The 12,935-nt window shown below is 33.0% G+C and overlaps 1 protein-coding gene across 1 annotated transcript; it reads left to right on the top strand.

Moving 5' to 3' along the window:
- Positions 1-8,282: 8,282 nt before the first annotated feature.
- On the top strand, positions 8,283-11,562 carry LOC143562144 (aluminum-activated malate transporter 12-like). The gene is made up of 6 exons (XM_077050036.1): positions 8,283-8,529; positions 8,620-8,760; positions 8,851-9,123; positions 9,224-9,348; positions 9,449-9,592; positions 10,975-11,562. The coding sequence occupies exons 1-6, from the start codon at positions 8,283-8,285 to the stop codon at positions 11,560-11,562; spliced, it is 1,518 nt and encodes a 505-aa protein (XP_076906151.1).
- Positions 11,563-12,935: the final 1,373 nt, after the last annotated feature.

Raw genomic sequence — 12,935 nt, 5'->3', positions numbered from 1 at the left:
TTATAGGTTTCAGTCAATCCAAAAAACCCAAATAAACTTTAAGTTTCAAGCAAAATATATTTTTAGGTATAATAGGCTAAGGCTTAGCCAATAAAGTTATTAAAATATGGCCCTAATCGATTATTGTCATTCCACCTATTATAGATCGAATGCTTATTATTATTATTATTATTATTATTATTATTTTTGTTTATGACTAATGGCAACCGTAATTGAACAACCAAAACACATTTGTCTCACCCCGACCTAGGGCCTAGGCGTATGACCAATAGTTGGTACCTGTTTTGTAAATATATCAGAGTTACGTTCTTTTAGCGGAAGTCTTTTGCAAATTATATTGAAATCTCGGGAATTGACTACCCGTTTTAACATTTCAAATACACGTCATTTTAAAATATAATTCTTCACAATATTTAAAATATCTGAGCCATCAGATCACTGATATAACGTTTAATATATGTTAATCCCGTGTACATTTTATTTATTATTTTATTAGTTTATGTTCGGTTTTTGTTAGGATTTGTATATTACTAACTTATTTGAATAATGTAGGTCCCGGGATTTGTTCGTGGTTAAAGAGGGCGAAAAACGATCAAAAACAAGCTAAACCGGCGAACCAGAGCATCAGGAAACGAACCGGACCGAACCAGGAGTGAACCGGACCAGACCAGGATGGACCAGCCCCCTAGGCCGGAGCGCCGCGCGGCCAAGGGAAAAAAGGCTGTCGCGCGGCGCGGCGGGAGCAACTTCCAGAACTTTCGTTTCGTTGGCCAACTTAACTTATTTTTGGACCCTTGTTGCCTATAAAAAGACCCCTAAACTCACCATTAAACATACCCTGAAGTTCCAGACGAATTTGGTGAGTTCCGAGGCGTCCGAAGTTAGTTTCCGGCAGCTTTAGAGTCGAGGAATCAACCGGCGAAGTGCTTAATATTCAAGGACGAAGACTCCGGGTTTTATCACCTTTATTCTTCCGTTCTTATTTATTTTCGCAATGATTTCGTCTATTATTGTTTTGTTTAATTTTATGATGCTAGGCTAAACATTATAGACTGCCTAGGCTTATGATGAACCTATTTTGATGTTTGATTTTGACTTGGGATTTATTTTTCGTTATGGTTTTATGAACTAGTAAAAGGTTTACTTATACTAAATTGATGCTTATGGATATTTAGGATTGTTTGATTAATTATTATTCCATAGTTGCCTTGATTATTGTTTGTCATTATGATAGGTTGCTATTAGGTCAATTACTTTGTGTTTTTGATTATTTTATGATTGATGTGCACTAAGATCATAGGAATAATACTTATTAATTAAATAAACCTAAGTGTGCCGCTAACCTAAATAGCTGTAAGGTGCTAGGTTATTGGTAGGTCTTTGTTGATCAGGATTACTAGATTTAGATCTTCGTAAGGAGCCCGTCTAGGTTTGATTGGTTAATTTTGTCTATCGAGTCAATTGAATATATTAGTCTGCCTTTGATTTCCGCGCTGTAAGGTAGGATTTCGTATAAAGGAACTAAGTCATAAATAATTAGGTGACCGTAAGCGAACTTGATTTTTAATACTGGTGTGCGTTAAAACTTGTTAGAAATCCATAGGTTTCTCTTGAGAAGGGTCAGGGGTCCTGTTCGGGTTTACTTATAATTGTCTATTTTACGATTCCAGTTCATAACTAAATATTTTCCTGAGTCAATTCATTACTGAAATTTATGGGAGTCTAGCCGTGGTAGTTTTCTCATCATCATCTTATTTTCATAACAAACTTTGTTTTCGTTTAAATTACTTGTCTTCTTAATTAGTTTTTAATAATAGTATTAAATTAGTATTTTAAATAAAAACCCCCAAAACAAATATAAATAATAAGTCGTTTTTTGTAGTTGAGTCTAATTTAGCTAGTTAACGTAATTAAAAGAGTCTCGTGGGTTCGATATCCGGACTTACTTAACTGTACTAGAGTCGATCGATTCACTTACCGGTTAGTCGTTTAGTTAAGTTTAAGAGTCTAGAATTTATTACTTAGTGTCTAGATTAGCGTAATTTTAGTAAATAATATTAAACTACTTCAAGCACATCAATCACCTCTAATGACTATGTCCCTCAATCTTCTAATCTGTCTTGTTTGCCTGTTCTAACCTTTACCGTTTCCCTAAAATGTAGGGAAAATACGTCAGCTATGTGTTGGTGAATAATGCTGACTCAATAAAAGGTTTTCATAATTCATCATAACATAATTACAATCATTAATACAAAATCACCTTCGTTATGACACAACACTAATAGCATTCAACGACTCAATGGGCCTCATCCCATCTCATCGGAACTAAAAATACCAATAGACCACATAATCGGATTTCACTCGCCCTAGAGACAGTCACTTGCCTCATGGTCAGTATGTTTGTAGTGTGCCCATTACAAAGAATTTATGTATGGATCCAGACATATGTATTTTAGCCTGAGTGTTTAGTACTACCTTGTATCAAAACGTTTTAGAGAATTTGAACCAACCCTCATGCAAATACTTTCATAACTCTTTACATATGGATAACAGTCCATAGTTTATAAGAGTAAATATCTTTCATCAAAAGAAAGTAGATAGACGTATTCACGTCGAAAAACATATACTATAAAAAGGTTGAGCGTATTCACGCTATTAAAAAGTTGGGGCGTACTCACCTTTGTTGTTGATCAGTGTATCCCACTGATTTATGCATTCTTTCTATCTCGGACCTATAGTACGAGAACAACCTTTGTATAAATATCTAGATCAATGATCTAGCTTCAGACCTATAGTCTGTTTCGTATAGCTTAACCTTGACAAATCATTTCTTTTTGTAAAACATTTGGACCTTTGGTCTCTTTGTTTGTTCATCAATCATATACTTTGTTTCTTTTTCAGGAAGAAGCATCTATACTGGGTTTCTTCTTCAAGAAGAAACATTAATCTCATTATAACCTTTGCATACATTTCTTAATCACAAAGAAATATTATTTTATTCCTTACGTTTCTTAATCACAAAGAAACAATACTTTACTATAACCTTTACTTATGAAAAGGTATATTATGTTTACTATAATCAAGGTTTGGGCTATACCCCCGACTATAATCTAAGCCATTATAATAATAATAAAATAATAACTTAAGTAGAACCCCTACCTCACACGGTTATTCAGAGTTTATATGCCTAAGCTTGATACGAGCAGCACTTCTACTTTCTTATCACGTATTGAAACTTAAACCATCGGGACCTTTTCTAGCTCACTTAATCAATTTTTACGGCGTCAGAACTCCAATTCATGCACGACTTACGAGAAATTAGGGCCTCGGAACCTCATAATGATCGGGCATGCTCCCCATACTAAGTGTGTGTTTGTGGAGATGTTTATTTTTTGGATGTTGATGTTTGGGTATTTTGTATATATATTATTGTGCTAATTATGTAGTTTTATTAAGAATATTGTTAGAACTTTGGTACTTCATACATGCTTTTGTATTTCAGGTCATTGATCGTTAACGATGCTAAGTTGGAGACTTGTATGAGCATGGTATGATATCTCAGGATGACCAGAGCATAAATTGAATTCTTGGGAAGTGTTAGAAGTATTCGGGAAGAGTTTGGATGAGAAACTTAAATCCGATGCTAAAACTGAACAAGATAGGTTGACGAAAAGCGACCAAGAAGTAAAACGAGCATATCCCTGGGCTAGAAAATGAGTTACGGAGCCTATAATATATGAATTTTGGGTTTCTCAACTAGAGGAATCCAAAAATGAGGTTATCTTCCATCGCGCTACGCGAAGGGATGGGTGTATGGCTATCGCGCTACGCGACGGGCCCAAAAGACGGGAAAAAATGGGTTTTGACCTATATCTTCTATTTGACTAACCCTAATCAGAGATAACGACTTCCGGCCATTTTGGGACGACAACGGGAGATTCCGGGAGCCCCGGATCACCTCCGATCACCTCGGGATTCGTAGTTCGTCATCCTAAATCAATAGCCGAAGACTAATCGAAGATCATGAGCGGGTGAATCCTCTTGAGTCATTCCCGGGATGTAAAGTTTGTAACTTTTCAGTATTTTCTTCATGTATTAGAACAACTAATTGTAATTACTTTCGTTAATCTATGAGTGTTGATGTTTAGTATTGCTTTGCATTCAGTCTGTTTAGGTTTTTGTCGATCAGAACGATTAGTTTGCCGGTTGCTATAATAATTGCTTATAGGGTTGTGCTGACTAGTTAATTGCAAGAAAGCGTACAATTGCCCTTAGTTGAGTTACACTGGCAGGGATCGTTTGATAACCAGTGTCGTGTGTTAGCGATTGTTGATGCCTAAGGTTTAGCTCGTTAAACAATCTTTAGTTGACAAATGATAATTAATCTGTTAAGTTGCATGAGAATACTGTTAGCTGCTTACTTGAATTCCTGGGTGTGATTTGCTTTGTTAATTGATTGAACTTTGCTTAATTACATAATTGATATTAAAACCAATTCATTTGCTAATGTGATCAGCACTTTTGACAAATCTTCATAATTGTTTCTTTATAATTGTTTTGTAAATATAGTTAAATAAACAAACAAACGTATGACATTGACCACATGCTCCTCTGGATTCGATACCTGACTTACCCTGTCTATAGGTAAATTAGGTTTTTGCATGATCGGTATGACACGGTTATCAATGCTTTTGGTTCAAGCCCGTAGCTCCCCTTTTATAGGCAAGTTTTGGCCACCATCGCGTAGCGCGATGGGGCTTTTCCCTCAGCTGTCGCATAGCGCGACGTTGTAATTCACCAGAATCTGCCACATGTTGACACGTGGTTGGACACATGTATCCGGTTACTTAACCGGGTTATCACGTAGCGCGATACCCCCTTCCTTCTGGACCATCGCGTAGCGCGACGCCCCTTTTTCTAAATTCCTGGGAAAGACCATCGCGTAGCGCGGTGATCAACATGTTCTACCCATTGCGTAGCGCGATGGGTCTAGAAAACCAAAAATTTTAATTTTGTTCCCTCTAAGTTTTAAAATTGACATTTTAGCCCTAAACTTGAGTAGGGTATTCCCTAGATGTTACAACAATTGACTGAAGTCGATTATGGTTGGAGTTTGTTTTACTCTTCTTTTGAATTTTTTTATCAAGTTATATTGCTTTATTATTTGGTCATTTATGTTACGAGCAAAAAAGAATGTGTTTTCAATTTAACATCGTAGTTTTTAAAATAAGTTTTATTTTCTAGGATACTCGAAATCCGATTAACCCAACCCAAAAAACCCGAACTTTAATTGCCTGTGAGAGATTTAGGTTAAGTTTCAGGCCAAGATTTAAAACTTTGAAACCCAAATAACCAGACTCGAAAAACCCGAAACGCGAAAAACAAATTAACCTGAAGAACAACCTTATTAATAAAATTGGCATAAATAAATTTTTTTTTATATTACAGTTTTAAAAGAGATTGATAACAACCCTATGGATCCATGGATGTTGAATGAATATGTGAGAATAAATTTGGATCATAATTTATTCTTGTCTATATCATCTTAGATTTATAGATATCATTTATTGAACTTTCACAACATTCATCTTTTACACTCAAAAGTGTATTTTAATCTACATATTCTAATAAATTAAAATAATTATGAACACGTGTCAGGTTATGGTAATTATTCACTTTCCTTTTACACTCCATTTATATTATATCTATAACATGATTAAATTATTTATTTTTTTAAACTCTATTTTATTATATATACTATATATTTTTATAAAAATAAATATTCTTATAAATTATAAGTATGTGTTTTAAATTTAAAACACATACTTATAATTTATAAGAATATTTATTTTTATAAAAACGTATGGTATATATAATAAAACAGAGTTTAAAGGAAAGTGAATAATTTAATCATGTTATAGATATAGTATAAATGGAGTGTAAAAGTAAAGTGAATAATTATTTATCTATGACATAGTTATTAGTTTGGAGAGAAAAAAATTTATGAGGTTTAACCACAAATTAACACGTATCTACATTTATTTTACTTTAATAGAATTACAAAATAACTATATACTTAATTAGTCAAATTCACTTCTGAATTAGGACTTATCTTTGTTCAAGTTGTTAAGTAAGTTTAACCTCTCTATTGTATGTCTTCTAAATGTTTATACTTTGGTTGTTCAAGTTTGAATTAGGAATTTAAGAGTGAATTACATGGTTTCTTTTAGTTAAGTCAAGATTTCACATTTAATTTTACAACCTTTTATTAATTACATATACGGTTTCGACGGGTTTCTCATCCCCTACGTATTTGTTTTCTTGAATGGACGGGTGTTTATTTTGAACAAGTATCTTATATGAGCCATTTTAGACCTTACGATTTTGAAAATATTTCATGTGTTCATTCTTCCCTCCCTCGACTTTTTACCTCAATAATTTAACCGTTTAAAAAACTCGAGTTGTTCCTCAAGCTTAGGGGTGCAAACGAGCCGGCAAGCCCGAGCTCTACCAGGTTCTTTAATTCCTTGATTCCAGATTTATTCATGGGTTAAAACAATTTGTTATTTGGGTTATCAAATAAAGTCGCGTCATATAATTGCCTTTTACTATTGAAAACTAATATAATTATGTGGTCAGCCTTTCTATAATAATAATAATAATAATAATCTATATCTATATTATCTATAATATAGAAGTGAGGGACCCCTTAAATTTTAAGAGGTACCACTCTTGCTGCATATTGTACAAGTAGCAATGCATAGAATTTTTAGAATATAGGGGTAATGCAGTCTTTACACATTTAAGAATAATTTACAAGAATAGTCCTTTAACTTCAATCAAGTTTTGTTAATTTATTAAATAGTTACACATTTTCTCTTCATTCTAAACCAACCACCCCCACGACTTTTTAACTCAAGCGCTAATATTTTTTTCTAAAAAATTAAACCATACAACTTCATTAAAATTATAAATATTTTGACTATGTTGATATAAATATTTACATATTTTTAATCCCTATAATTTAAATAATTAGTTATTTGATTAAAAAATTGATTGATATGTTTCGATTCCACTGCCATAAATGAGTTTTCATTAAAAATAAAAGAAAATTTTGAGCGGAAAATTTTGGCTAGAAATTAATCTTCAAGTGATGTGTGCCCATAATTATTTTATACTTTATTAAAATATATAGGTAGAGGTAGATTTAAAGTATATTAATTAACGTAGATATAAAAAGTATTGGGTATTAATTTGTTTTATTAGTATAATAATTAATTATTCTCACTTTGATGGGGTATTAAGATGGTTTGGGTATGAATTTAATGGTTAAATATTCCATACACATAGTATATAATAATATTTAGCTGTTAAAAAAAGTGTAATAAAATTTTCAAATAAAAAATGAAGCATTAAATAATGCACACAATGTTTATTTGTTACAAAGAGGGATCTTCGTCAATTTATGTAAGATGATTACTTCAATGCATTGTATTAATGGCTAGAGGCGGTAAAAAAAACATGTTAATAATATGAGACGAACTGTTACAGAAACTAAATAGAATCGTCAATTTAATCAGTGTGAGAGTTACGTCATTGATTGCAAAATATAACACTACGCCAAACAAAATATAACACAATATAAAAAAAAAGCACAATGTCAAGGAAAAAAAAAGAAACAATCACTGACGAAAATAAACACTAACACACAATGATAATTTTCACTCAACACTGTCTTCTTTTTTTAGAACGAGAAAGACAGTGAAAACATTTTTGTGTTTTTTTTTTTCGTTTTTTATTAAATTTTGAGTTATAGTTATTTTATTAATTTTTTAGTGGTTTTTTTTATGCGGCTATAATTCTTTATCATCCTCCTTATTTTTATCTCTCTTTATAGAATAAGTTGACCCAAAAAATTAAATAACTTGAATATATAATACACAGTCATTATCTCATATATGCAATCATTAACATCTAAACAAATTAAATGTATTTGGCAAAGCTGTCATATTTCTTGCACAGGTTTCATCTATTATATTGACTGATCACATTTCTTTAATCAACATTGATTAACCTTTTATATATATATCTCTTTCTAGTCCATCGCTTTCAATGAATATACAAAAATCATCTCTGTCCTCCACATAACACACCGATAAATTTTACAAACCAGATGCTGCTCATACATTATATATTCTTTGTCAACATCACATAGTTTTTGTTGAACAAATATTGAACATAAGCAAGTGGTTCCATCGATCTATCGATCCGATCGTCCGAAGATGACCGATTTCAGCAAGAAGACACAGATTTACGTGGAGAACGTGAAGAGATTTCCGGGTTACATATGTCGAAAAACCTGGAAAGTTGCTAAAGATGATCTTAGGAGGCTGATCCATGCATTTAAAGTAGGGCTTTCTTTGACATTAGTGTCTTTGTTATACCTAATGGAGCCCATGTTTAAAGGGATCGGACAAAATGCTATTGGGGCCGTCATGACCGTCGTCGTCGTGCTTGAGTTTACCGTTGGTAAGTTTTTATATTATTGGTTCTGAAATGAGCATGTTCCTATATGTGTCACATATTTATTGTATATGTATTATGTGTATAATTTGATAGGCGCGACGATATGCAAAGGATTAAATAGAGGATTCGGGACATTGTTAGCAGCGACACTAGCCTTTTTATTCGAGTTTGTAGCTAGAGAATACGGGAAGGTTTTTCGAGCTGTTTTCATTGGAGCTTCGGTTTTTCTAATCGGTAACAAATAGAATTAAATTCTTTGCAATGATATATAAATTTAAGCATGTTTAGCATATAAATTTATTTCATTTTTGCATTTTTTTGTAGGAGCATACACAACTTTTTTGAGGTTTTTCCCTAAAATAAAAAAGAATTATGATTATGGGGTGTTAATATTTCTCTTGACGTTTAACTTGATCACTGTATCAAGTTATCGTGTCGACGATATCCTAAAACTAGCGAAAGGGCGCATTTCCACGATTGCGATCGGTTCTGGTGTTTGCATATTTATGAGTCTTTTCTTCTTCCCGAATTGGTCTGGGCAAGATCTTCATAATTCAACTGTTACCAAGATTGAAGGTCTAGCGAAAGCAATAGATGGTATGTGTATATATATGAGACAAAATTTTCATATAAATTGCATTTAAGAGGTTAATTAATTACTAAATATTTTTTATTTATCTTTTTAAACCAAATGCAGCTTGTGTCAGCAAATACTTCAACGATGAAGAATCAGAAACATTAGAAATAGACAACACGTTAGATGATCCTATTTACAAGAATTATAAGGCTGTTCTAGACTCGAAATCAACCGATGAAACCCTCGTAAGATCCTCTTAACTTTTTTTTTAATTAAATAATATTAAAACTTGATTACTATTTTATAGTTTTTAATATTTTTTAACATAAATATTTATATGAGCAGGAGCTTTATGCTACTTGGGAGCCTAGACACTCGTGGCATTGCCACAAGTTCCCGTGTCAACAATATGTGAAACTAGGAGGCGTTCTTCGGCATTTTTGTTACGGGGTTGTCGCTCTTCATGGATGTCTTCAAACCGAAATTCGGGTACCTTTTTTTTCCAATATGTGACGGATATTACTATACTTGCGATGCTTTATGACTTGATGCTGCCATATATTAATTTATTTGCAACTTGCTTAATAAGTTATTGTTTGTAGAGAGATCTAATTATAGAATGTTCATGAGGGAAGATTCTTTCTGGAATATATATGAATATAGAAGGGATTTAAATAATTATTTCCAGATCATGCGATAACTTATCACCAGATCTTTAATTTCAAGTTTTCGACATATAATACATATTTATATTGATTAGTAAATAAGCTTAGGTTCAAATAAGAAGTTTGATTTTTCTAAGAAAACTCGCAAAGAGGGTACTTTAGTCTAATACTTTAATATCAAAGCCCACCTACTTTAATATCAAAGCTCACCTACTTTAATCTCAAAACCCACTTAAATTAATTTCAAAAACCCAATTACATAAAACCCAATTACATCTTCACTCATCTCCTACATCCACCACCACTCCACCGCCCACCGCCACCACAACCGTCACCCACCGCCACCACCTCGCCGGAAAAGTCCGAAAAAACGCAATGAAAAAAACAAAATGAAAAAATACACTATGAAAAAAAAACACAATAAAAATCACAATTGTATGACACAATGTAAATAACACAATGAAAAATACTATTGTATAACATAATTTTGTAAAACACAATTCGATATTTTTTTTTTAATTTTTATATTACAATATGGTACTCATATAAAAGATAAAAAGACACTTGTTATTACGGTGAATTTGTTTTTCAATAAAAACATCGTAAAAAAAAGGTTATGGACGTTTTAAAATGATGGGGGAATTTGGCATGTGCTTTGCATGTGGAGAGAGAAAGTCAACAAATGTATTATTTCTTTTATGACCTTTACTTTGTGTTCACACTTGATCTCCCCCTAAACTAATCTCAACACTTCATATTCAAAATCAATGGAAAAGAACACTTCTTATTCTTCCTATAAAAAGTATACTTCCTATTATAACATAACCCTAGTAAATAATATAATAGACAAGAATATTCAAATTTTATTTTTATAGGCTCTGTTAATGAATTTATATTTATATTGATTAATATAAATAATATAATAGACAATAAATTTTATTTTTATTAGGCTCTGTTAATGAATTTATATTTATATTGATTAATATAAATAATATAATAGACAAGAATATTCAAATTTTATTTTTATTAGGCTCTGTTAATGAATTTAAATTGTTTTGTCACATCATTTTTACAAGTCATACCCTTGAATATGTGCAACCTTTTTCCGTTAACGAGACATAAAGTTTTAAAATAACTTTTATGACATTTAAATTCAAAGTTTGTATATATAGACTTGACAACATATTTTGCTACGATGTTTTTCAGACTCCAAGATCAGTTAGACAGTTATTTAAAGATCCCTGTATTCATCTTGCATCAGAAGTAACAACATCTCTAACCGAACTCGCGAATAGCATAAGAAACCGACGACACTGCTCGCCCGAAACCCTCACCGACCATCTACAACAAGCGTTGCAAGACCTCAACACGGCTCTAAAGTCACAACCACGCCTCTTTCTCGGACCAAACAGCCCCAACAACACTTCAAAAGTGCTAGCCTTTGTAGCCGCAACTGCACGTCAAAAACGAGAACACCACCCATCAAACCTAAAACCAGACTCCCCGTCCACCTTTGACCGAAAGTCAAAGGAGGCCGAGAAGCGGGTTTTGAGGCCCACATTAAGCAAGCTTAAAATCACAAGTTTGGAGTTCTCGGAAGCGCTTCCGTTTGCGGCTTTTGTGGCCTTGTTAGTGGAGTTGGTGGCTAGACTTGATCTTGTGATCGAAGAAGTTGAAGAGTTTGGAAGAGTGGCTTGTTTTAGAGAGTATGAACATGGTGATGAAGTGGTGGTTGATGTGGGAAGTAGATCAAGAACTGAGGTTAATCTTTCTAGTTCAATTGTGGCAGAGTGAGTTGTAAACGTGACATATATATTATAACTATATAATATATATGTTGGTACTTTTGTTTTGGTATTGTGACATATATATAATATAAGGATGGACATGGACAATGATGTGGTGGGCAGTGGATGAAGGTGCCACGGATGTCATGTTGAGAAGACCCGTCCGTAGAGGTTCAGTTTGGGATTGTTCATGTGGACGGACATGTGTGTGGGACCCTTTCAATATTTTTTGTTTCACTTTTTCTTTTTGTTTTGTTTTTCCTTTTGTGTCTTCTATTTTAAGGAATTTTGAGTAATGTTTAATAGTAAGTTTCGTGGAGTTAAAAAAAATTATATTAATAATTTGAAATTGTCTTCCAACATATTTACTTTTTTGTAGCTGCCGACTTTTATTAACAAGAAGACTAGTAAGTTACCAGTCATTGTTCAATACGCCAAGGTTGCAACAACAAAATAACATGATCAAAAAAAAAAAAAAAAAAACACCGCACAGCCTAATCTAATCCAACTATTTTACCCCTATTTTTTACTCATAAATACTAGAGGCGTCTTATGTCTTCTTTGGTTCCATTGATCGAAGCTGTGATCAGTTGAATATGCTTTCATTTTTCACTTTCTAAAGATTCCAATATTGTCGTGAGTATGATTGCTCGGATCTTTCATTTTTCGCTTTCTAATGATTCCAACATTTCCGTGAGTATGATTGCTCGGATGACTTTTCTTTTTCCTTCCTGGCCATTTATGTTAATTAAGATGAATTTTTAGTAAATCCTTATTTCAAACACATATATCAATTGAATACCACACCAACTAATATAATTGCCATATGACTAAGGAATATAACAAACTAGAATGTGTTCAACTGATTCCAATGAGTCTTCACACAATGGGCACTGTCTAGTCTCTTCAAGTACACGTCTTTTGCAAAGCACATATGATGTTTCTATCTTTTTCATCTTTGCCTTCCACCCAAATACGTTCACTTTAGAGGAACCCATTTATTCCAATCAAGTACAAACTCCGATGCTATTTCCCTTTCCCCTTGTATTGCCGACTTGCACGATTTGGATGAAAAAAACTTCATACCGATCAAGACACCATTTCCATGTATCCTCAAGGACCATCAATGGCTCCCTTATCCAAGTCCAATCATATGCTTACTATCTTGTAGACTTTGGGGCTAGTTGGCTACTACGTTACATCCTTTGCGACATTGCTACAAATAAACCCGTTTGCATCAACAAGTATCAGTGCCACTCAACTCGTCATATTGCTCACATAGCTGTTGGAACAACCAATGTCACACCATCATTAAAGGTGATTAAAGAAACCGATTTACAACAGGTATTTGTCAATAAATTTTAACTCAAAGTTCTAGTT

This window comes from Bidens hawaiensis, unplaced genomic scaffold (assembly GCF_021521415.1).
Source record: "Bidens hawaiensis isolate Kalapana, Puna unplaced genomic scaffold, B.hawaiensis_p1.1 tig00020915_1, whole genome shotgun sequence".
Classification (NCBI taxonomy): Eukaryota; Viridiplantae; Streptophyta; class Magnoliopsida; order Asterales; family Asteraceae; genus Bidens; species Bidens hawaiensis.
This window is presented reverse-complemented; position numbering and strand designations above follow the sequence as displayed.